Source organism: Topomyia yanbarensis, chromosome 2, assembly GCF_030247195.1.
Source record: "Topomyia yanbarensis strain Yona2022 chromosome 2, ASM3024719v1, whole genome shotgun sequence".
In the NCBI taxonomy this organism is placed as follows: domain Eukaryota; kingdom Metazoa; phylum Arthropoda; class Insecta; order Diptera; family Culicidae; genus Topomyia; species Topomyia yanbarensis.
Window position 1 is genome coordinate 445,307,057 of NC_080671.1, and position 27,386 is coordinate 445,334,442.

At 39.3% G+C, this 27,386-nt stretch overlaps 1 protein-coding gene across 6 annotated transcripts in view; it reads left to right on the plus strand.

Moving 5' to 3' along the window:
* Positions 1-27,386, plus strand: part of LOC131685713 (probable cationic amino acid transporter) — a 150,940-nt gene that overhangs the window by 80,354 nt on the left and 43,200 nt on the right. For all 6 annotated transcript variants that reach the window (XM_058969611.1, XM_058969616.1, XM_058969613.1 and 3 more), the window contains 3 exons: positions 15,947-16,271; positions 16,410-16,563; positions 27,032-27,163. In XM_058969611.1, the coding sequence (XP_058825594.1) occupies positions 16,146-16,271; positions 16,410-16,563; positions 27,032-27,163 (412 nt within the window). In that variant the 5' untranslated portion in view covers positions 15,947-16,145. The remainder of the gene's footprint in view (positions 1-15,946; positions 16,272-16,409; positions 16,564-27,031; positions 27,164-27,386) is intronic.

Here is a 27,386-nt window from a genome sequence, read left to right on the forward strand (position 1 = left end):
CTCTCTGGTCATGCCCTGGGGTTAGACAGAATCAAATACAACTTGTTGAATAATTTTCCTGACTCTGCGAAGAGGCACTTGTTAAATAGAATATCCCTCATGATGGAAGGCAAGTGTAGATCAACGTCATTTCAAAACCAAAGAAACCAACCTCCGAGCAGAACTCGTATCAGCCGATAGGAATGCTCTTCTGTTTCTGAAAGTTGTTTGAGTAAATTATCCTATTCTACTTCTGGATTAAATAACAATCCAATAGCAGCTTATACGAGCGTTGTATCTTTCATTCTAAGTTTAGGTAAATAGGGTCAGCATTCACGAAGGAAGATTCACGGGATCCCTGAGCTCATACACCCGGAAGTTATCCACAATATGTTTTATAATAAATTCTGAGACAAAATGATCTAAACTGACGGCTTCGGTATCTTCAATGATCACCGCTTCACTCCAATTCAATAATCCTGCTTCAGTTTACGTCGCAGAGCTAGCTGCTATTCAGTATACCTTTGGGATCATCGACTCTTTGCCCACAGATCCAACTACTTCACGTTTCTGACAGCTAAAGCTCTATTGAGGCTCATCGTACGATGAAGGCCAATAACTGCTTCCCGTATTTTTTAGGAAGATACGGGAGTCCCTGAATTTCTCATCCGAAAAATCTGACCAGATTACCGTTGTTTGGGTCCCTTTTCATTGCTCCATCCCGGGTACCAAAGAAGCGGTCTATTTAGCTGAGGTGGACGCATTATAAAATCCCCTGTACTGCCTTTGTGGAGCCGATCCGTACCAGAGAGCACCTACCTTCACCACTATGCCTGCATTCACGGAATTTCAAGCAAGAGCGACTTGGGATATTTCTATCGACCCGGTTCATGCCTTGGCAGCTCGAGGAAGTTTTAAAGGTGGTACACTCAGGCCGCGTTAATGAAAACCGCGTAAATGAAAACCGCGTAAATCTCAAAATCCGCGTAAATGAGAACCGCGTAAATTACAAAATTCGCGTAAATGAAAACCGCGTAAATTTTAAAATCCGCGTAAAAAAACGCATAAAAATACCGCGAAAAAAACCTGAGTGTACTTGTATGTCTTCAACAATCAAACCTTAGATGTCAACAACTAAATTGAAGTGTAAGCGTCGGGAGTCTCTTCCTTCAATATTATTTAGACTACCGCGTGTTTTAAATTGTCGTATAAGTTTTTAACATATAAAGCAGGAAATATTTGTGTTTGTTTGATATGTTTGCTGTGAACCGGCCTTCCACTAGACTCACCGTTGATAGACCTTTAGATACCATACTACCATCAGCATGCAGCCACCATCGCTTTTAAAACGCACCACCAGATGTCATCAACTGAAAGGGGGTGGCAGTAGGCGAAGAAAGGGGTGTGGTAGCGATCAACCTGATTGGGTAGCTCGCTGCGCGTTATATACCATAGACGGGGGCAATGAACTTAGCCAAAGGTGAATGACCGAGTCTGCTCTAACTCGCTTCGACTAATTTACAACGGGAAAGGTTGATCACTTGCCCGGAAAGCGTCGAACAGTCAAGTTGATTAAAGAGTAGCTATTGGAGCTAAAAATTTATAAGTGAAATTTAAATCGTGAGGAACTCAAGTGGACAACAGGTAAAGTCCCAAGATAAAGTCATTTCCAATAAAAACCACAAATAGCCCGTCAGGTCACTAAACCATTTGTGTTTTGGTACCCACAGGACACCGCAGGTTTTGTTAAAAACTTATAGGACGCGCAGTAGGTCGGCGGTACGCCTTTATATTACACCACACCATTGTTCCGGGCATTTCGGCTTGCTATCGATTAGCCGAGGATCAAGGCCGCAACCATCCTTGGTGTAACCCAGCGACACCGAAGATCGCCACCCTTTCATCTTGTCCAGCGGACGGCAAATGCCGTAGACGCGGCGGAAAGAAGAACGGGAGTTCGACAGTAGGAGAATCAGGCTGTGAAGCAGCGAAAAAAAGGTCAGATAGAATTAAGAAGTGGAAATTGAAAGAACTAGAATAAAAGTTTGTGAAAGGGAGGAGAATAGAGTTTGCATCGAAAAATCAGGCATTTCCTTGCTACCTGCGAAACTCCCGGATAAACCTGCCGACTCTGAGGTCTTTGTTTCAGGGAGTTTCAGCAGTGACACTATGGCGCTATCTATTATGATAATAAGATACTTTTCGAGTCCTGGATTGAATGGCGTAATAAAATTTCGTGTACTAGGTACTAGGACTCGTAGTCAAGTTGAAACAAGTGGTTTAGTTTCATCCAAGACTGTTGAGATTTTCGCGTTTCATAATTTGTGTAGATATATGTGTAGTGAGTGTAAATGTAAGATCTGACGGTAAACAGCCCACCCAACACCCACATAGCACGCAGCCATCCATCACTTGTAGCAGTTAAAACCACCCACCACTGGTGCATATCGAAGGAAGTAGGCGGCCATGGAGGATGACGATAACTACACACCTATAGGGGCAGAATGGGGCTGAATATGTAGACGTCTGAGAGGTCAACGGTCGAAGTTCGAGGTGAACGACCAGGACTAAGAACGTCATTAGCCTGGTAACCAAGTAGTAAAGCGGTACGAAAGGTTGAAGTGGAAGATAAAGTTTTGAGTTAATGATAGAATTTAAAGTGATTAAGTTTTGGAAAGTTTGAAGCAAACTCCTAGAAAGTGAGTGACGAAGGAAGGAGTAAGTGAATACAAAGACAACCAGGTATTGACCACCAGAATCTCTCGAACATAATCGACCGTACCCACTGTAAAAATTAATGTCCAACCCCAACTGTACCCACAGGACCCCTTCGTTTTTACCCTAGGAAACCTTAAGAGCCTAGCATATATTTTTTTCTGGCATCACTGTTTGTTGAATACCGGTTGTCTATTGAGCTGAGTTTTTTTTCAAGTTTTTAGTATTTTTACAATCGCGATCGGTTTTATTTTTGTTTAATGTGTTTATCTTGTTTATCGGTTGTACGAGTGCATTGAAATTTAGTGGCTTCAAGCACGATATTATCTAGTTGTGTTGATTCGTGAAAGTGCAAGTTTTGTTTGTGATTTTTGTTGACGTTATCACTGCGCACTACGTCACGCTCAATTTTTCCGCCAAAAGCGACATCTTCTGGTAGATAGCTGAGATCACACATTGCGTGCAAGTTCGCTTGGATTGACGCACGTTATCATACCTGTTAGTTATTTTGCGCATATTGCATACCCGCTAGGCGTTATTTCTACAATCGCAGCTTACCAACGGACGTGATCAGCTTAACTCCGACGCCTGTATGTTGACAACAAAATCTGAAAGCAGAGACTACGATATGCTCCGGTCAGATAACAGCAGTCTAAAACAATTAGAGCAATTTGAAGTTCCTGCTTTTGTTTACACAGGTAAATGCAATGAATGTATATGTTCTTCCGAAGTAGGACATACAGATGCTGCTCCCGCTGAAAATCCACCCCTATTACAGCCAGACGCCACCACCATCGCCGCTCGTCTTTCTACCGCTCAACCATCAGGACACTATCTGGAGGAACAACTTAGTATCTACTACCAGAACGTGAGAGGACTACGCACAAAAATTGACGAGTTGTTCGTCGCTGTTTCAGAGGCCGAATATGATGTCATTGTTCTAACCGAAACGTGGCTGAATGATCAAATCCATTCGATCCAGTTATTCGGCCCCAGGTACACGGTTTACCGTAAAGATCGCGATCCAGACAGTACAGGGAAAAAACGTGGTGGTGGTGTGCTTATTGCAGTGTCCAACCGGCTCTCGTCCAAACATAAAACGGATAGTAACGATCTCGAACAACTATGGGTAGATATTCGCGGGCGCGATACTAATATTTGTGTAGGCGTAGTATACATTCCCCCTGATTCCGCAAGTGATATAGATATTATTCAGAAGCACATAGACTCAGCACTTGACATCGCAACTTCCATTCAACCGAACATGGCTCATCTACTGTTTGGTGACTATAATCAGCCAGGACTTCTTTGGAAGAGTACACCCTCCGGTTATGCCTTTCCAGATCCTTCTGAATCTATCTTTTCGAGAGCGAGTATTGCCTTATTGGACGGAATGTCTATATTGAACATGCTGCAAATGTGTACCGTAAATAACAGACGAAATCGAACCCTGGATCTCCTGTTCGTAAATGAAGAAGCTTCTATTAACTGCGCCGTTTCAGAAGCCCTTGAGCCATTAGTTGCCTGTGACGCATATCATCCTCCTCTTCTAGTAACGCAGATTTGTCCCCAGTTGGTTATTTTTGACGAAATTCTGGATGTCAGGGAGTTCAACTTTTCGAAGACTGATTTCTCTAGGCTTCAAAGTTCACTACATGCAATTGATTGGGAGACTTTGTTAAATTCCGCGATCGATGTAGATGTTGCCGTAGAAAAACTTCCACTGGTCCTGAAACAGCTATTCAGAATAACAGTTCCCGCACCACGTCCCCGACCAAAACCGGCATGGTCCAATCGTCAGCTACGTAAGCTGAAAAGATTGCGAGCAGCTGCGCTTCGGCATTACACCAGCCGACGAAACCCCATTACAAAACGAGAGTTTATTCAAGCTAGCAACAGTTACAAGACATATAATCGGTTCCTCTATTCAAGACACGTAGCACAAACCCAATCAAACCTGAAACAAAATCCAAAGCAGTTTTGGTCTTTCGTTAACGGAAAACGCAAAGAAAATGGGCTTCCTTCCAGTATGTTCCTTGCAAGTGAAACATCAAGCACTCCAAGTGGCATCTGTGACCTATTCGCTCAACATTTCTCGAGTGTGTTTAAAAAGGACTCGGCTAACTCCACTCAGGTGGAATATGGCCTTCAGAATGTCCCTCATGATGTAATTAATGTAGGTAATATCCAATTTACTGACGAAGACATTCTAACTGCCATTAGAAAGCTAAAGTCTTCAACATCAGCAGGACCAGATGGTATTCCTTCCATTATACTGAAAAGATGCGCAAGCGCACTGTGTACGCCTTTAAGGCTAATTTTCAATCAATCACTATTGCAATCGGCGTTTCCCGTGTGTTGGAAAAAATCAGTTATGTTTCCCGTTTTTAAAAAAGGTGATAAGCAAAATATTGCGAACTATCGTGGCATAACCTCACTCTGTGCTGGATCAAAGTTATTTGAGATTTTAGTAGGAAACGTGCTGTTTCGTGAGACCAAAGCATACATATCGAAGGATCAACATGGCTTTTTTTCAGGCAGATCGACAACTACTAATCTAGCCCAATTCACTTCGCTCTGTATTAAAAATATTGAAGTTGGATCTCAGGTTGATACTGTATACACGGATCTCAAGGCTGCATTCGATCGTGTAGATCACTCTCTTCTACTGGCAAAGATAAAGCGGCTGGGCGCTTCGTCAAATTTCACAGGGTGGCTTAAATCATATCTCGTAAATCGTTCTCTATCTGTAAAATTAGGAAATAGCGAGTCATACAGCTTCATTAACTTGTCGGGAGTGCCTCAAGGGAGCAATCTAGGACCGTTGCTTTTTTCGTTGTTCTTCAACGACGTTTGCTATGTTATACCTCCAGGGTGTAAACTTATATACGCTGATGATCTCAAACTATTTCTCATTGTGCGGTCAATAGAAGATTGCGTGGCACTGCAGCGACACTTAGATGCTTTTTGTAATTGGTGTAGTCGCAACTTGCTGGCTCTCAGCGTGGCCAAATGTTCCATAATATCTTTTACTCGCAGAAAAAATCCAATACTCTGGAGCTACACCATCTCAGGGGAATCGCTAGAGAGAATGACAGTTATCAGAGACCTCGGAGTACTCCTGGACTCACAACTGACATTCAGAAATCATTACTCTCATGTTATAGCACAGGCAAATAGAAACCTCGGCTTCATTATAAGAATCGCCAAAGAATTCACTGATCCATATTGTTTACGGGCACTCTATTTCTCACTAGTTCGATCTGTCCTGGAAGCTTCAGCACCCATTTGGTGTCCTTATACGAACATTTGGATCAACCGAATAGAAGCAGTGCAGGCAAGATTCCTCCGTTTTGCTCTTAGAACTCTCCCATGGCGTAACCCAGCAGAGCTACCACCGTACATCGATCGCTGTCGTCTGCTCGATATGGAAAACCTAGCGAAAAGGCGGAACACATTTAGAGCAGTATTTGTTGGGAAGATATTAACTGGTCAAATAGATGCTCCAGATATTCTCTCACAAATAAATATCTATGTGCCCCCTAGAAATCTCAGATCGCATAACTTCTTAAGACTGGAATTTCAGCGCACAGAGTATGGTCAGAACGAACCCATTAGGGCGATGTGTAATGTTTTTAATAGTGTTTATGACCATTTTGACTTTTCTGTATCTTGTGATGTTTTCAAAAATAGACTAAGAAGGTTGACTTAGATTTTAAGATTCCATTTTTGTAATATTTGTAATTATTGTTCTTGCAATACTGTGTACTATGTGATTAAGTTTAATTGTAGTGTAAAATCGTTGTAATCAACTGTGAAAAATTTGAAAAGATGATGGGTTTTTACGCCCATTTGAGGATTGCTTCTGAAGCATATCCTGAAATGGGCTTTTCCCATTCTAGAAACATTTCATGTAGACCAACACAGGTCAGATGAAAAATAAGAATAAATAAATAAATAAATAAATAAAAAGCATGGCTTGTACCAACTGCTCGAAAGTGGTTAATGATTCTGATCGAATCACATGTAGTGGCTACTGCGGTAATTCGTTCCACATGATTTGCGTCAAGATGGATTATGATGTTCGTGACGTCCTGGGAACCCACCCACGGAACCTATTCTGGATGTGCAACGGCTGTGCTGACTTATTTTCGAATGATAATTTCCGTAGAATGGCTTCGCGTTGTTGCGACATAGTACCCGACGACAGTTCCTTGAAATCTATAAAGAATGACATAGCTGATTTGAAAAATGTCGTCAAAGCTCTCTCGGTTAAAGTTAACTTGAGACCGCTATCCTCAACCGTAAGCATGCCTTGGAAAGGGATTGCTGCATATAATCCAGTTTCAAACACGCCCAAGCGCAAACGTGAAGATGATCCGCTCAAAACAAAAATCCCTAATATTCGTGGATTCAAAGCTGCGTTTGAAACGATAAAAACAATTTCACCACCTGAGGAGTTGTTATGGGTTTACTTGTCAGCATTCGATCCCAGCACGACGGATGATGAAATTTATAAGCTTGTAAAAGACTGTCTGGGGGTTGATCTGCAACCGAGAATAGTGCGTCTAGTTCCTAAGGACAAGGATCTCTCGTCTCTGAGCTTCATAACCTTTAAAGTTGGCGTTAGCAAATCATACAGGGATAAGGCTCTGTCCAAAGACTCTTGGCCGGAGAACATCTACTTCCGTGAATTTGTTACCAATTCAAAAATTCAACGACCTATCACCAGGATTTCTGCGGAGGAGAATCCATCTGGTGGTGGACAGTAGCGCCAAGTTATTCTGGATAAACTCGTCTGTCCAACTTCTTGTACCCCGGCGAGCGATCTCGGTCTACCTGACGAATCGGCGACTTCTTCTGTGTCAGGTAAAGCCAAGAAGGGTATAGGTCCTTCCGAAGCACTTCCAGATACTGCACACCCTCAATGTAAATTTCACTTACAGTCTGATGATGAACACAACTTAATGGACTCTACCGCTGCAGCGAATCTAGAATGTCAAAATGCAAATTTCGATCGTATCGCATCTGTCCGCTCAGGTAAACATTTGAAGAATATATGTCCTTCCGAAGCTACACGTGATACTGCGCACCCTCAAGTACGCCTCCTATTGCAGTCACCCGCTGGACACAACAGTCATAACTCGGTCATCCCCTCCGCACCGCTGCTTGCTCCCCTTCTGGACAACAGTACATCCTGCTCTCCCCGCGTCACTCGCGGTTATGCTGATCATCGAACTCGCAGTCCTGAAAATTGGTATGCAGCACGACACCTCTCACATGACGCTGATGGTTTGCGGATCTACTATCAGAACGCGAGAGGGCTTAAGAGGAAAATTGATGACGTGTATTTAGCTGCTGTGGACGGTGACTACGATGTTTGCGTCTTCACCGAAACATGGCTTGATTCGAGGATAACATCGGTGCAGCTTTTCGGCGATGCTTACACCGTGTACCGTGCGGACCGAAATAGTGGCAACAGTATTCGCGGTCGTGGAGGAGGAGTTTTGATTGCTGTTTCCACCGCATTTGCCTCATGTGAGATTGATGTAGGTAGTTTAACCAGTGTTGAGGCTGTTTGGGTTAGAATTACAACTCCATCGAGGAACTTTTATATTGGTGCTGTCTATATTCCTCCTGAAAAGCGACTCGGCTGCAATGTCATGCAACTTCACATTGATGCTGTGAATAACGCTTCTTCACAAGCTGGCGCGGATGGCGTGATGATTGTCCTTGGTGATTTCAATCAGCCAGGGCTCATTTGGGTGCCGTCACGACACGGATACGCTTACCCTGACCCGATTGCTTCGACAACGAACATCGCCAGTCGTATGCTACTGGACGGATTTGCTTTCAACGGATTAAGTCAAGTAAGCATGATTCCCAATCCCCAGTCACGCTTTCTGGATCTCGTCTTTGTTAGTGAGACTATTATACCTGTATGTTCCGTCAATGAAGCATCCAGCGTGATTGTTCCACTTGACAACTTTCATCCAGCGCTTGAAATCTCAATTGGCGCTATTCGCTCAGTTCAGTACGTAGAAACTGTTTCTGTCGACCGTCTCAACTTTCGCAAAACTGATTTTGTAAAGCTACGCAGTTCTCTGTCGCAAATTAATTGGAGTGTACTGTATGCCCAAAGGAGTGTTAATGCTGCAGTTGCCCTCTACAAGCGATTACTACTGAACTGTGTTGAGACCTCAGTGCCTAAATGTCAACCTCCTAGCAAGCCGCCCTGGTCAAACAGCACTCTTCGAAAGCTAAAACGTACTCGAGCAAAAACTCTACGTGCGTACACAAATCGACGATGTCCTCTTCCTAAGCGCATGTTCACTTTTGCCAGTAATGAGTATCGTTGTTACAACAAGCTTCTGTATAAACGCTATGTAAACCGCATGCAGAATAATCTACGCCGAAACCCGAAGGGCTTTTGGTCATTTGTCAACACGAAGCGAAAAGAAACTGGACTTCCATTAAGGATGCTTTACGACGGCGAAGAAGCTACGACAACTGTGGCGAAATGTACGCTGTTTGCCAGATTCTTCTCAAGTGTTTTTTCAGCCGACTCGCCCACCGCAATCGAACTCGAAAATGCTTCTCGTGACGTTCCTGCTTGTGCTGTTGATATGGATGTGTTTACTGTCTCCGAACAAATGGTTATATCTGCAATCCGGAAAACCAAGTCATCTTATGCACCCGGCCTCAGTGCTATACCTTCAACTGTATTGAAAAATGTTCGGACTTACTTGTAATACCACTTGCATATATTTTTAACCTATCGCTTCAGCAGCAAACGTTTCCTGAGGATTGGAAACGCTCAGTAATGTTCCCGGTATTCAAGAAGGGTAACAGATGCAACATGGAGAGCTATCGCGGAGTCACTTCGCTTGGAGTCGAATCTAAAGTATTTGAATCAATCATCTGTTTGTCGACACAACATCAGTACATCCCAGCACGGATTTTTCTCCGGACGTTCGGTCGAGACGAATCTCGTCTGCTTTACGTCATTTTGCACGGAACAATTGTCTAAGAAATTGCAGGTGGATACTATCTACACTGATCTAAAGGCAGCTTTTGATAGAGTTAATCATGAGATACTGATAACAAAGCTTGATAAGCTAGGGTGTTCTACTAGATTCTGCCATTGGCTTCGATCCTACCTTGCACACCGTGAAGTCGTTGTTCAAATTGGCGATATTGTTTCAGAATCCTTTATCAACACTTCCGGAGTTCCTCAAGGTAGTACGCTGGGTCCACTGCTTTTTTCACTGTTCGTGAATGATGCAGTTTTCGTTCTAAGGCGTGGAGGAAAGTTGTTTTTTGCCGACGACTTAAATTTTTTTCTTGTTATACGAAATGAAGCCGATTGCCGTGAGCTACAGCATCTTATCGACACCTTTCATAGCTGGTGTGTAAGAAATATGATGGTCCTTAGTGTTTCAAAATGTTTTGTCATCAGCTATTTTCGAACGAGAAATATACTTACCTTCAACTATAACATCGCAGGAACTCAGCTGCAACGCGTTGACCACGTGAAGGATCTAGGAGTCAGTCTTGATGAAAAGCTAACGTATACTCATCACGTCTCTGCGTCCATCGACAAAGCCAATCGATTACTGGGATTTTTTTTCAAAATTTTCAGTGAATTTCGGAATCTTCTGTGTTTCAAGGCTCTTCATTGCTCATTGGTGCGCCCGCAGCTGGAATTTGCAAACGTCGTTTGGTGCCCCTATCAAGCAACGTGGAGCCTTAGGATCGACGCAGTCCAGCGTAAATTCATACGATATGCGTTACGTGGATTGCCGTGGAACGATCCGTTAAACTTGCCGCCGTACGAGGACCGTTGTCGTCTTTTAGGACTTAATACTTTAACGCATGCAGGCAACAAGACGTCGTTAACAACCAATGTAGATTGCATGGCCGAGCTACGACAGAAACCGTGAATACCACTGAGCACGATGGCGAAGCAGGAGTAGCAGAAGGTGCCCCGGAACATCAGCAAGTGTAGTGCCGCCATCGGCACCCGAGGTAGGAGTACCTTAAGGAAGTGGGAAAAGTGCGAAACCACGTTTTTACTTGAAGGTCAAACAAATATTTTCGTGGGTAAAGTTCGCGATCGCAAGCCTTCCCTGAGAAGTATAGAGGAAGGTCTCATAAGTGCTGGGAGTAACTACCCCGGCCAGTTGCAAAGTTGTGAGCTTGAATAATGAAGAAAAGTAAAATTAATGCTCGATAATTTTTTGACGGTCACGATCACATTCATTCGAATTTTTTTGATGAATTTCGAAACGTAAGACTGCACATCTTCTGGCAAAATAATTTTGTCGGTTTATCCTCCTAGAAGTAATTACAGAGAATTTACTCTTCAAGCAAAATTAGCTCGAGAGTTAATGTTTCCAGCAAAGTTTTCAGAAATATTATTTCGAACAACTTTGTTGAAGATATATATTCAGAAAATCGAAATATAGTAGTAGAAAACTTTTAAAACAAGTTATTCCAATTTTACGGTATTCGATAAATCTCTTCTACGATGAATTAACAATAAAATGCCCAATGCAATAAAGATATGAGTTTCTGAAGCTTATGAAAAAAATATATTTAAGGGAACTGGCTTGAAAAAAAATCCTAAATATTATAATGACTAGGGATTTGCCCAGAAACACAGAGTGTTTTCGTTTTTTTGGAGCTAGCATAAATTCGGCGCTAGCTTAATCCTGACACTAAGTTTGTGTCGGATTTTGATGAGACTAAGTCAAAACGCAAATTCCATTTAGTTATAGGTTTTGTACTCCCAACGGGAAATGATGGTTTTAAACAATTTTCTCCTTAGTGTTTGACCTAAATTTTTCTTCACTAAGGAGAAGTATAGAATAGTCTCAAATGTTGTTTTATATCTCGATATGCTGCATTTATGTAGTCTTCACATTTTCAACGAAATTGTTTAAAATTACATTATTTACAACTATGCTGAATGCAAAAGTTTCTCACTTTTTTTGAAGAGTTAATTCTCCATAAATACCTCTATGATAATTAATCACTAAAAATTTTATATCAAAGTATGCGCTGTTTCATGTTGGAAAACTTTTCAAAGTTGTTCAAACACCTTCAAAGTTAAGGATTTCGAAATTATGTGATCTTGAACGTTGAAAAAGTTTTCGAATATTTATCCCACTTTAAAAGTTCACATTCATTGACATATGGTCGGTGTTAAGTCAGACCGGACTAAGTGACAAAATATTAATTTCGAGAAAAACGAGTTTAAAGTTTTAATCGCAGCTTGCTTTGCATTATAATTGAAAATAAATTTTTGCCATAATTCGTGTTTATACGTAACAATTTTCAATCTGGCAAATGTCGAATGTAGATGACGAAATTCTTTATCCAGTGATGTCGTTATCTCATTTTTTGATGTTATGCGACTTAGTCCGGCCTGACTTAACACCGACCATATTATACAAGAAAATAATCTGCAGAGTTTTGAAAACTGTTGCATGTTGATTCTTCTTGTTTGTAGACCGGAATGGCATCTGTTAGACTATTTATGTTTCTGAATTTTCAATAATATATCAAACTCATATTAAATAGTATTTTCGAAAACCAACGATTTTCATCAAACACCGCACCAAATTTCTGGCTACACCACTGTGAAGATGAAAACTTTGTAGGTCCTGTACGTTTCGAGATACAGCATGTTTTGGTTAAAAGATTTACTTTCAAATTGTGTTTTCAAAAATACGCCATGTTTCAAAACTTGTAGTACTTGCAAAGTTAGTATCTTCAGAAGATATACTTATAATTACCTGACATACAACTTTGGCGTAGGTACCATCTTTCTATCTCGTTCCATTAAAAAGTTGATAACAGCGCCGCCCTAGCGACTGAATTCCAAACTAAATGGTTAAATAGAGCGCGCCATGCAACAACTTTGCCCACCATAACTCTTAACTTTTAAATGCGCAGTGTTGTTTTAAGACAACATTGCGAAAATCATCTCAAAATTATCACAATAACGTATTGAAGCTATGAGACAATTCTCACAATTTTTGTTCGATTTTAGAGGTTTTAACCTTAAGGTCATTCTCCTCTTCGAGTTAGAAAAATCTCTTAAGAGAAATTTCCAACCCTATGTGCGGGATTTTGATTCGAACCCAGGTGAGCTGCCAGCAAAATTAAAAAAAAGAAATTGATTTGCGCCTTTAAGGGTTAAACTAAAGATAAGGAAAGGACGAAAGGATCCTTTTGGACGCTTGGTACTCTCGGGGTTACTCCTGCGAACTACAGTCTATAAGAAAGGGGACTAGAAGAATTATCGAGGAATTTCTGCACTATGCGCTGTATCGAAGCTTTTCGAATTAGTTGTGATGGAGCCGGTGTCCTTTCACTGCAAGCAATATATCTCTGAAGACCAACATAGATTCATGCCTAGCCGATCGACTACGACGTCATTCACTTCTTTCATCTCTGAGGGATTTGAGGATGGCGTGCAAACTGATGCTATCTGCACTGACCTGTCCGCCGCTTTTTATAGAATCAATCGCGATAACGCCATCGCTAAATTAGCTAAACTTGGATTCAATGGATCACTTCTCCGTTGGTTTCAGTCATATGTAGTAGGCCGTCAACTCAGCGTGAATATAGGCAACGACCACTCTGAAATGTTTGCAGCTACGTCTGGCATCCCACAGGGAAGCCATCTTGGACCACTCATCTTTCTACTTTACTTCAACGACGTGAATTACAGACTCAGTGGACCACGCTTGTCGTATGCTGACGATGTGAAGATATTCAACCGTATCAAGACTTTGGCACACGCTCACATCCTGCAGAAACAATTCAATGTCTTTGGCGAGTAGTGTATCGATAATCGAATGGTTCTAAATCTGGAAAAAATGTTCTGCAATCACCTTCTCGAGGAAAAGAGAATCTATTAATTTCGACTACAATCTCTCAGAACTGCTTATTCCGCGAGAATGCTGCGTGAAGGATCTTGGAGTGATGTTAGATTCCAAACTCACTTTCAAGCAGCACGTCTCATATGTCATTGGCCGGGCATCACGAAACCTGGGGTTCATCTTCCGTGCTGCCAAACCTTCCATGGATATCTACTGCCTAAAGAGTTTGTACTGCTCCCTAGTTCGATCAGCTCTCGAGTATTGTTCGACGATTTGGAGCCCGCACTATATGAACGGTTGTGACCGAATTGAAGGTATCCAACGCAAGTTTATACGATTCGCTCTGAGACAGCCACCCTGGCGTTTTCGACTATCTAGCTACAAGAGCCGTTGCCAACTAATTCAACTCGACACCCTCCAGCATCGTAGAGACACAGCAGGAGCTCTAGTTGTCGCCGATCTGGTGTCAGCGCACATCGATTCTCCAGCCTTGATCGAACGAGTAAACGTCCAAGCTAGAACTAGGGCGTTGTGCAGCAATACTCTTTTGAGAGTGCCTCTTCGGCGGTTCATCCACACAGCGAATGCGGCCATCACAGGATTACAAAGAACATTCAATCGAGTGACACATCTATTTGACTTTAATTTGGCTCGTAATGCTATAAGGACAATATTTTTAATTTTCTTCAAGAATTCTTAGATTAGGACATCATTATTGGGGCCGATTGCAGCCTATTAATACTTTTATAAATAAATAAACTACGAAAATACCCGTGAATTGAAAGGTAGTTCATGTAATGATCTTATTTTTTCTAGACAGCATGGGTCAATAAACTATTAATAAAATACTGAATTTTTGCAATAAAAACAATGTTAATTTGGAATTGCGGAAGTTGTTTCCATTTCCTGTGAAAAATGCAAAATGTGAGTTAGAGAGAGAATGAGATTATTTATTATTAACCATTATGCTCCATTTTTCTTAACATGCCAGTCTACTACTTCTAAGGCATATAATCATAAGTTAATTTATTATAGTGCTGTATCATACGTGTCATAAAACTTGCGGATCGCATGTCTTTGTATTTTAATTAGTCGGCAATGTGAGTCGCTACCGACAATCTAAAGGGTGTATGTACCTAAGCTTACCGCTCTCGGCTACACTATTTCAGCGTTGATAAGTTTGTGTCATTTTCAAATTCACTTCTATTACCAGCTTAATTGCATATTCACACGGGCTGTGTAGGGACCTTGCACAACACATCAATTCCGTGTCGTACGGCGCAAATAAATCCATCCGATAGTACATACCCAATGTCAACATCATATGTGCACCAGTTCGTTTCAGAATTAACATTCCACATCCTGGCGGATTGGCTGTAGGCAAACTGAGCCCACAAGGTCGATTCGATTTCGTGATTCCGCCGGGAGCCGATGTTAACCACGATTTGTCTCCCTTAGGGGAAAAGTGCTCTATATTTATATTTCAGCTGTTTCGACATACATTCCTGTTGCAGTGACACGTTCCTGGAGTACGATACGATCTGATTGGTGTTTTTTTGTTCATACCATTGGTGAAAGCGGTAGAGCGGAGAGTGGCTTTCGTATACTGGTGCCAGTGTATAATGCAATAATAATTTCAGTTTAATTTCCCAAATCATCAGTATCCGGCACAAAAGTAGCATAGGCATGGAGAAATGCTGCATTGGTTCTGAAAGTAAAATTGTAAAAAAAAATTGTGTTCTCAGATTGCACTGTAGCGGAGAATGATAGGCTGATAAACGATGGAAAAATTCTTGTGACTGGTGTGTTTGTTGACCTGAAAGATACTCCAATTTGTATTTTAAAATATAAAAGTATATTTTTAAACGAAAAACACACGTTCTGATTGCAATCAAAACTCATCAATTTCACGAACTTCCCTAGCACCAGGATTTTTGTTATATGGGTTAATTCTCTGCACCATGCCGCCGACAGAAAAGCAGCGTCTGTCTCAAGCGCTTATGATGTGTAAAAATTGACGGTCTATTCAGGCGTAAATAGTGGAATATCACTACCAGGTGTGCTACTGAGTTTGAATGAATCGACAGTTGATCACATAGAGATTTCAAAATAACCAATATAACCTCTAGTTTGGAACATGCTATGCCATTGCGTGTATTTTTACGGGTATCAAACATTTACTTATTTGTCCGAACAAGCAGTCCGTTCTCTGTACTGCCACCATAAATCGCAATAATACCTAGGTAGTAATTAAAACATCCTCTTTGTTGTAAACTTGTGCAATATCCCGACAAACAACGAAGTGGATAGGTATTAATGTTTCTTTGCTTTTTCTCCGCATTTCTTTCCTTTTTTTGCAGATTGCGTTCAGCCATAACCGAAGCGCATGTGGCAATTACACCCTCACAACGTACAGCGACTAGTCGGAGCTACCGGATGCTGTAGGTCGTTTGCACCCAGTACCACCACCGGCACAACTACAACCACGCATATCTGAAGCTTCTTCCAGCTGCGGAGAGCAGTATCGATCGACACCACCATAGGTTCCACCGGGCAACGATGAAGTTTTCAATCCCGCTTCCAGGCGGCGGTACCGGACTGACTCTATTTTCCAAACTAGTGCGAACCAAGGACCTCCGCAAGCTTCAGGGCGAAGATCCGAAAAGTACAAAGCCAAAACTAACGGTAGGTTTTCGTTCTTTACCAAGAAAAAGCGAAATCAGTGCGGCCGGTTTTCATCCAATCCATCAACCGACCGTGCTGAACTAGTTCTGGTTGTATGTTACTTTATCGACCCTTGACAATTTTTATTTTCTCGCTCAGAAATGTCTAACCACACTCGACCTAACCTCGTTAGGAGTGGGATCGTGCTGTGGCACCGGTATGTATCTAGTCGCCGGTTTGGTAGCGAGAAACATAGCAGGCCCCGGTGTAGTGCTTAGTTTTATCATAGCGGCCATAGCTAGTATATTTTCAGGTAAAGATAAAATTCCATTTTTTTCTATAAATGTCACGCAATGACTGTATGCTTGCTGATGTTGTAATCCTGTTTGTTTTTCGTCTGTTTGTAATTACCCTCCTGTTCTTTTAAGTTTACTAATTTATGTGCAAATGCGTCATGCACACTCAGGTCTGTAGCCAGGATTTTGTTTCGGGAGGGGTTTTAAAAAATTATTTCATAAATCTTTCTATTCTGATGACTTGAGGTAGTCACCAAAATCGAATGAAGTTTTGAAAAGTTCTTACTGACAACAATTATAAATCTAAGAAAATAGAAACTAATAATCCTAAAAAGATGTTCTTTGTTACAAGAAAGGCTATAGTATATCGATGTTAAATTCGATTTTTATTATTTACTGTATCGATTTTGTTGGCTATTTTCGGCAAATTTGAGACTAAGAGAAACGAAAAACGGAATGAAAGACGGATAGGTATTCTAGAGCGATTCAGTTATAAACTTGGAACGAAAAACTAGGACTAGGCAGGCTCATATGGACATGATCGAAAGGAAATGTGAAGAATTCTTTGCCTTCTGTTAAGTAGGAGTTGGGCGTTGCACCCAAGTCTACCGCATGGTCTATGGTAGAACATAACTCATCATCATGGTTTACCGCTGACGCCGGCAAAAATTCCAAGATATGAATATTTGAGGGCGCAAAAATCGCGTTTTTGCAGTTTTTTTTTAAATTTGCTGCGGAAATTGAGTGTAACTAAACATTTTATATATTTTTAAAAAGCTTATACGAATACCTTTTGAACGAACTATAGATTGTTGAAATCGGATTATTATCAAAGGAGATATTTAACATTAAATACGGACGAAAGATTTTTATCATTTCCCATAGCCAGAAATAGGACCAAAAACATTCAATGTATTATTAGTGCCCAAACGGATAAGTTTAGGTCAATAGCATCTTCGGAGAATTTAAAGCATACAATATGTCCTTTATTTTGGTAGTGTGATTTTACTGATTAATCCCCCTAAAAGTGAGATATTTTCATAAATTTTCTTGGAAGTGATTGTATTGAAATAATGCCTTCAGCAAATTTGTAGCTCTTACTTTTGCAAATAACTTTACTGAAGACATCAAATACATATTTCAAATACTTTAAAAGTGATGGCTTGTTGTTTGTGGATTTCCCTTTGTCGCCTATTTATTGTTCAATATATTAATAATCCATTTAAATGAGCCAAATATTATTTCGATAAAGCGAATTTCGTATTTCATTTTTCTATCTACAACCGCTAGAATAACCACCGAACAATTCCAAGTTGTCTAGATGGAATTTGATCACTTATCGGTGCAAAAATTTTCATTTGCGCGAACCTTCTGACTTATAACCATCGGATCGATCTGAAACATATCTCGGAAAATGAAAAGCGAAATGAATAACTCCAAGTAGTGGTGTAGCCAAGGGGATGCTTTGGAGTTTAACCACATCCCTCCTCACCCAAATAAAAAATAATTGGATTGAAGTTAAAAATGTATATATGCTGACTGATTTAATTCAATATTACAATGATAATTATCTGATCAGTACATTGATAACCTATTGTTTGAAACGTCATGAGGACCTTTGAAAAATTGTGGGAATGCGATCCTGATCTGTAACTGATCTATTAGTCTTGATCTCACAGTTGTCTAATAACATCAATATCAAATGCCTGCCTACAAACATTCCAATAGAAATTCATTCCAGAGTTCTGAAATCAATCATAACGATAATCATAATTTTCTATCATATTGAGTTCAGTTTTGAAGGAGTGTACTGTGATATGGATTAGGGTCTTTTTTTAATAGGAAGCGAAACTGATACTGCTTTCATGTCTATGAAACTTAAAACTGCTCACCGAAAAATTACATTACTTCCAACATTTGATGAAAATGTTTTTGCCTTTCTCATATAAAGAAAGGCTATGCAATCACTGTAAAAATCGACTTTTTAACCGAGGTCCGGAGGGCCAAGTGTCATACACCATTCGATTCAGTTCGTAGAGATCGGCAAATGTCTATGTGTGTATGTATGTGTGTGTCATTTAAACTCACACAATTTTCTCAGAGATGGTTGAACCGATTTTCGCAAACTTAGTTTCATCTGAAAGGTATAACGCTCCCATAAGCTGCTATTGAATTTTTAGTTGATCCGACTTCCGGTTCCGGAGTTACGGGTTGAAGAGTGCGGTCACACAGCAAATTCCCATATAAACTGGTACCACCATGATGTTCAAATGATGTAAAACATATTAAAATTGATGTAACATTACTCTAGTTTGCGGGTCTAGATGACTAATGATCAATCAAAGCAACTTTGACCACATTGGCCACCTATGACGGTTCATGACGCCCCCGGGGAACCCGCCAAGTTCCTAAGCTAATATCACACCCATTCCCCAACGAATTCTCTACCGATTTTTACAAACTTGATTTCAAATGAAAGATACAGTAATACCATTGACTGCTGCTGAATTTCATTCGGTTCTGACTCTTGCTTCCGGAGTTACAGATGTGTTAGTAAGGATACACTGGAATTTCCCATATAAATCGGTACAATCGTAATACCTCAGAGGCTAAAAACTATTGAAATGGTCACCAAATTACTTCTAATCGCAGATCTAGATAACTGATTGCCAATCAAACATTCTTTGAATATATTGTCCACTATCGACGATTCCGGAAGTCCGGAATTCCGGGCATATTCTACAATTAAAGTCATATCGGTTCTTCGGTGATGACTGAACCGATTTTCTCAAACCATGTCTCAAATGGAAGGCAAAATATACAGTTGAATATTCCGTCGCCGCCCCTCCCCCCCCGCCTTGCCCTTACACCTCCTTCCTTCATCACTCCCCTCCCCTTGGATCACCCTCACGTCCGCATTTCCTTCATCCACCCCGTATACCGAAATAAGATGAAGGATTTCTGGCGCATCCTCCACTCCCACTCTACTAACCCCCCATTCCATCCACTTTCAAACCTATTCCACTAACATTTCAAAATATAATCACATGAAGATAACATTGAACTCATGCTGATTAAGCTAATTAAATATTATTCTTTTGCCTTTCCTCATATAGAAAGGTGCAATTGCTTCAAAAACCGACTTTCTAACCGAGGCCCGAGTCTCATATAACATTCGACTCAGTTCGCCAAGATCGCAAAATATCTGTGTGTATGTATGTGTGTATGTATGTGTGTACGTATGTATGTATGTATGTATGTATGTATGTATGTATGTGTGTGTATGTGCGGATTTGTTAACAAAATGTCCACATCGGTTACTCGGAGATGGCTGAACCGATTTTTACAAACTAAGATTCAAATGAAAGGTATAATATTCCCATAGGTTGCTATTGAATTTCATTTTCAACCGACATCTTGTTCCGGATTACGAGTTGAAGAGTATGGTTATAAAACAAAATTTGTTGATTTGTCCACATCGGTTTCTTGGAATTTTCTGAACCGATTTTGACAAACTTGATTTTAAATGAGAGGTCCATCAGCTGCTGTTGAATTTTGTGTGGATCCGAGTTCTGGTTCCTGAATTACAGGGTGATACGTACGATCATGCAGTAAATCCCGATTCTAACGAATTCTGCGATGAATGTAAAAAGGTGAAATTTTTTCCAAAATGTAAACACAACTGTTGAATTTGTAGATCTAGGTCACCAAAGTCTCTTTGGCCACACTGGCCACCATCGACGGATCCGGAATAACGGTTATATTGGTTTCTTGACTAGACCGATTTGATCAAATGAAAGGTGTTGCGTCCCCGGAAACTGATATTAAATTCCATCTCCATCCGACTTCCGGCTCCGGAGTTACGGGATGTGGGTGCGATCACATAGAAAACTCCGATTCAAACCGATACCGCGATGAATGCAAAAAGGTGCTCTTATATATACTTACCAAGTGTAATAAGAATGAAAGACATTTCCATAATGTTATATTGTACGAACCAGCTATTAAATCATAGTTTGGAGAAATGAGAAAGGCACAATTGCACCTCTAGGTGGATTAAAATAGGTTTTTATTTTAGGAATGCGTCGAGTTGAGAGGAAAACGTTATAGAATTAATAACGAGAAAACCACCTTCCAAAAGTAGAGGAATTTATGAAAAATGGCGTTTTCCGTTCCGCCATTTTCGCAGGTTTAGTATCTTCGATGAATTTTACAAACGTTAAACATATTTAATCATTTGATAAAATAATTTTGGCGTTATATCCTCCAAGAATGATTTATGGCGAATCAACTCTTCAAACAAATCTAGTTCTAGACTTAAGGTCTTCAGCAAAATTTTGGGAAGTGCTATTACAAACCAATTAGTTGAAGATATGAAGGTATTAACACACACTAAGCCAGCCAAAAGTTGTTCAGTAATTTCTTTTGACGACTTGCTCAGTGAAGTGATATTTTACGGAGCTGTCATTTTTCGAATAATTTGCTGAACCGGCAACATTTTTCACTGAATTTATCAGTTTATCTGTTTTTTCGGTACATGAACATTATTCAGTAAAATACTGACTGATTGTATGGCAAAATTATACCAGCATTACCGAACCTCGTCAAAAACATACAAACAGGTACAGTAAATCATCTGTCAAGTCGCCATTTTCAGATGAAAGTGCTGACTGATCAGTATTTTTTGACGCTAAGATAAAATGAATTGCGGAGAGTTCGGTAACCAAATTGTTTTACTGAATTGATTACCGAACGGTTTGCTGTTCAAAATCCCAGAAAAATTTTACTGTATCCAGTAATTCAAATTAAGTGTGCATATTTTAGGCTATTTCTATTTAATTTTAAATTAAATTATGTTTTACTGTTAATAATAAATCTCTTCTATTGTTTATAAATGATAAAATATATATTTTATCCAAAGCTTGAGTTTGTGAAACTCACAATAGAAAGTTATTTTAGAAAAAAACTAGATTAGGGGCGCTTCGGAAAATTTTATAGGGTGGCTTAAATCATATCTCGTAAATCGTTCTCTGTCTGTGAAATTAGGAAATAACGAGTCATAGTTTCATCAACTTGTCGGGAGTGCCTCAAGAGAGCAACCTAGGACCGTTGCTTTTCTCGTTGCTCTTCAATGACGTTTGTTTTGCTATATCTCCTGGGTATACAGTTATATATGCCGATGATCTTAAACTATTTCTTATTGTGCGGTCAATAGAAGATTGCAACGAACTACAGCAACACTTAGATGCTTTTTGTAGTTGGTGTAATCGCAACTTGTTAGCTCTCAGCGTGCCCAAGTGCTCCATAATATCTTTTACACGTAGAAAAAAAAACCAATACTGGGGAACTACACCATCTCCGGGGAATCACTAGAGAGAATGACAGTTGTCAGAGACCTCAGTGTACTTCTGAACTCACAACTGACATTCAGAAATCATTACTCTCATGTTACAACACAGGCAAATAGAAATCTCGGTTTCATTATAAGAATCGCTAAAGAGTTCACTGATTCATATTGTTTGCGGGCACTCTATGTTTTACTTGTTCGATCTGTCCTAGAAGCTTCAGCACCCATTTGGTGTCCTTACACGAGCACTTGGATCAACCGAATAGAAGCAGTGCAGGCAAGATTCCTCCGTTTTGCTCTTAGAACTCTGCGGTGGCGTAACCCAACAGAGCTACCACCGTACATCGATCGCTGTCGTTTGCTCGATATGGAAACCCTAGCCAAAAGGCGGAACACATTTAGAGCAGTATTGGTTAAGAAGATATTAACTGGCCAAATAGATGCTCCAGATATTCTCTCACAAATAAATGTCAATGTGCCCCCGAGAAGTCTCAGATCGCATAACTTTTTAAGACTCGAGTTTCAACGCACCGAGTACGGTCAAAACGAACCCATTAGGGTAATGTGTAATGTTTTTAATAGTGTTTATGTCTATTTTGACTTTTCTGTATCTTGTGATGTTTTCAAAAATAGACTAAGAAGGTTGACTTAGATTTTAAAATTAATTTTTTTGTAATATTTGTATTTCTTATTTTTGTAATGCTGTGTACTATGTGATTATTTTTTATTGTAGTGTGAATCCATTGTAATCAGGTGTGAAAATATGAAAAGATAATGGGTTTTTACGCCCATTTGAAGATTGTTTCTGAAGTATATCCTGAAATGGGCTTTTCCCATTCAACTACATTTCATGTAGATCAACTTAGGTCAGATAAAAAATAAGAATAAAAAAATAAATAAATAAATCAATAAATAAATAAATAAATAAATAAATAAATAAATAAATAAATAAATAAATAAATAAATAAATAAATAAATAAATAAATAAATAAATAAATAAATAAATAAATAAATAAATAAATAAATAAATAAATAAATAAATAAATAAATAAATAAAAAGAATAAATAAATATCATTTTATAACTCGATTTACTCCATATACGTAGTATTCATGCCTACAATAAAGTTGTTTAAAATGAATGTTTTTATTCTAACCCTTACACAGCCAGTATTGAAAAACATCCTGGAAAACACTGCAGTTATTCTGTAGTGTTTTTCTTGTCAATATTAATATTTGAATCATATTTTCATATGACGCAAATATTAAAACGGCCAGGCCTACTGTGCAGAGTTGGGTTTGGAGATGTTTCAAAATTAGACGGCAATTAAATTATTCATTCAATGAATAATGTAATTAACGTATTGTTTTGAATCTTAAAGGAGGAAGAAACGAAGACAACCGTACCGACCGTTTCAGTTTAAAGGGGATATAATAAATCGTTGGGAGTGACTTGTCTAAAAAGGTTAATGCCACTGTCCTTTGGGATGGGACAGAGGTATTTACACCTTGCCCTATTTAATAAGCCTAGGTTAAAGCGCCTTTACTCGCTATGAACCTGTTGGATAAAAAATGTTAGTAAAAATAAGAAAGAACATTATAAGATAAAATGTACAGCTTCTAAGAAATATTGATTCGCAACAGCTGATTATCATGAATGAGGGATTTTAAAAATTTCAAATACTGCACGATCACAATCTGCCAATGTTGGATTAACAGACGCCTTTCTCTGGCGTTACCGTAATTATATAAGTTTAGAGAACGTAGATAACAGCCCATGGATTTCAATTAGGTTTGACGCTAACCGACACAACCCCACAAAATGAGCCAGATGAACTTCGTTAGACAATTCTCAATGGCCCGCTTACATGAGAGTTACGTGAGTTCGAATGTAACAGATGAGCATCCGTTGCACTCGCACTCACGCAGTCGACAAAGCAAACAAATTACTGAGAATTGTCAAACATGAACTTTATTCATCATAAGGTCATCCGTGTCGTCATCTTGTAATACGCAATCCTAACAGCGATGCCATGAAAAATATCGTTAACATGATTATATGTTAAAAGTACAAAACCTGAAACACTTCATGTCATATTTACACAAGTTAGTGTCCAATCATACTTATGGTTATAATAAATTATATTGGATGTCCTTCACCGTATATTTTGCTAGTCCAAAATGGTTCTCTCTTCATGTGGTAGCTCGTTTTCCGATTATCGAAATTTTTTCTTCATTATATCTTTCACACATACTTTTCGCCAGACTTCCAATTAGAGGCGGTACTAAGCCTCCCGACCGACAATTTATATCCTCTTTGGCGATAATTGATACGAAGTAAATTTCTCACTTTTCACGCACGAAGCGAACCCACAAATTATGGTATTTATTTAAACACAAGCAACGATAACCGAAATAATAAAATTTTACGGCATAATTTCGAAGAAATAGCGCCTGCATCGATCAAAGTTGTTTAAAATGAAAGTCTCAACAAACTCGCTAAAGACTCTGTGACAATTTTTTGAAAAACTGATGCTCCATAATTTTAAAACTTCACAGATGGAGGTTTCGTAATTATGCCATTTGGACAGTAAGTTAGTTTTTCACCAAATCCCCACCAAACCGAATTTCTGACTATGCCGCTGACTCCAAGTAAGTAGAAACAAAGTCGTTCTACACTCGTCCACAAGAAACTTCTTCGAATATTGCCTATCAGCCCCCAACTTTATCAACCCCATATGAAAATATGTTTGATGGGCTCTAGCAGACAAACAAGGCTGAATTTGAGTAAATCCATTCTTGGCCATGTTTTCCTTATCTTTAAGATGCAAATATGCAAAAATATAAAAAAAAAGTTTTTGTAAATGTTTGCTCTAGAAGACTATATGAAATAATCAGAAATAGTTATTAGACTACATCAAGGGAAGGGAAGATTATTTTAACAGCTTCAGTTTATTATGAAGAAAAAAATGTCGCCTTTTAGTCAATGTCCTCATTTTGTCAGCCTAAAATATACAGTGGAGATGATGAAAACGAATCTTTACTGTATTTATTATTCACAGCAATTGGTACATCCCATTTTCTGAGGATATTTTCTTTCAATTGCATCGAACTACACCAATTTTTAGATAGTTTTCAAGAGGTTATCTAATCGACTTCTTTCAAAATTCGACGAACCTATTCCCATTCGTGCGATTGTTTATGTCAAAAGGGTATCCTAAATTAATTGGTATACTCAAGGGTTTATATGTTGCAGATAGGGAAAATTAATAAATTTTCAGTTTACCCTACACTATATTGCAAAAGCTTCTTAAACAACTATTCCTAATAAGATTATGTAAATTATAAAGAAAAGAAATTCCAGTAGTGATAATGATTTTCCCTAACGGATTTCGAGAGTTTTTTATTTGTTCTTTGGCATTAAGATTATCGATAATAATTCAGATCAAAGAAAGTCGATAGTTTGAACTATCCATGCATGCACTTTAGAGGTAGCGAGATATCAAGAGCTGAAGTTTCAGTGCTTAGTTCTCAGCCGCGTTGGTAATTTGAGTAAACGCTATTGAGTATGAAATTCAAATCCATTCTAAAATTTGTTTTTCGAATTTTTTGACTAACCCCTTTAGGAAAATTCAGTTTTCCCTACACAATGAATTTATACATGTTGTTAACGGAGCATTAGCAATGATTCGTCTTATTTCTATTTTATGGGTCATTTTTCCGCTTTTCCATTAAATTGTTTTAACCTATGAGATTTCTTGCACTGATATTGTCCTATGCTAATTTGAGCGTCTTTCTGAGTCCTGCCACTATCCCATGTAGTATGTGTTATCAAAAACATCGCGAAGCATCAAGTTCTAAATGTTCTCAATCGATATAATACCCGAAGAAAGCGATAAGAGTTATAAGGTATGATATATCACACTGTTAGGTGGATTAAAAGCGTTTTTTAATTACAAGTATTTTGTTTGAATTTTTTCCACAATTACCACAAAGATTGCAAGATGTTCGACTACTTGAACAAAGCCGTAGTGTCAGTTTGATTACAGGTTCAGTTTACCACAATTTAAGAAACAGTTTTAATTAAAGCTGTTTGCATCTAACGCATCGGATGCGGATAACGAAGACGTAAGCGTCTTTCGAAAATTAAAGGATCAGAGCGCAATTCTGAAAGCACTTAAGCTGAGTGTATAGAAAAGATAGGAGAAGTGCTCTGGAGTCGATTTTAATTGATTGATTCTGGAGTAGAATTCAATTGATTGTTTTCTTTATTTTCTCCGTGATTTGTGATCATCTCTCTCATTTTATTCCATAGCGAACAAAAACAAAACGAAAGACTGTCACATACTGAAAACAAGAAATCGAAACAATAATCCCAACTTATTGATTTATAGATTCAACTAGTTTCAACATTTTAGTTGCTCTCCGTGATAGCCTACTGATGTCTGTTCACTGTATCGTCACGTCATTTTCAAATTTACATAGACATTAATTGGGAACCATCGAAAGCCACTGAAATGCTGTTGCTGGTTGTAATATGAAGTTTATTATGATTTATTGACTAATAAACCATAATAAGCATCAACTGAAATCTGATGGAAAGTAAAGATAAAATCACGACAGTTAGTCCTACGCCTACTCTGTACGTTTCTGCATATCAGACATAAACAGACCTACCTTCATGCACTTGACTTCGAGTAGACACAATACCAAAAAAAAAACTCACACAGACATAATTCAAACAGTTAATTGTATCTTGACGCCTGTTGCGAACCCATCCCGTAAATTTTGGTGGCTATTGCGACATCCGTGGTTTATGTTTCATTTTATGTTTTCTTCCCTTCACCCATCCCGACATTAATTATCGTGTAATATTTGCTGTTTGCATGTTTCGTGTGCGAGTGTTTTCTTAACCGGTTGGCGGGTGGTGGACTAATGATCGTCCAGCTGTACGTTGGCGTCCGTCGTCCTCTGAGCGAAATCTAAAATAGATTAATCGGCGCCAAAAACATTGCCCTGATAGCATGTAATACATACCTAGTTGTGTTACTAGTCCACCACTATGCCGGACGGTTGCTGTAAATAATATCGTCTTCATACACTTTTTTTTCTCTCTCCTACAAACGCCTCTTCGATTTAGGCGCCTGTTATGCCGAGTTTGGCGTCCGGGTGCCACATACTTCCGGCTCGGCGTACATGTACTCTTACGTCTCGGTAGGAGAGTTTGTGGCGTTCGTTATCGGATGGAATATGATATTAGAATATTTAATTGGTAAGTCAACTTTCTAGTTTTTTAGAGAATAAGTGGTGATGGTGAAACACAAAATTGGCTCTCAGATGAGTGATTTCCGGTTCGGAACGTTTAGCTGATCCTATCTTGTTTCGCATTTCAAATGTGCCTCATTTTTCAACCGGAGGTTAGTCATATCTGATGGAAACACGTCATTTCAACGGCAGTTTGCACATAGCAGAGTGCTCTTCAACCGGATGATGTC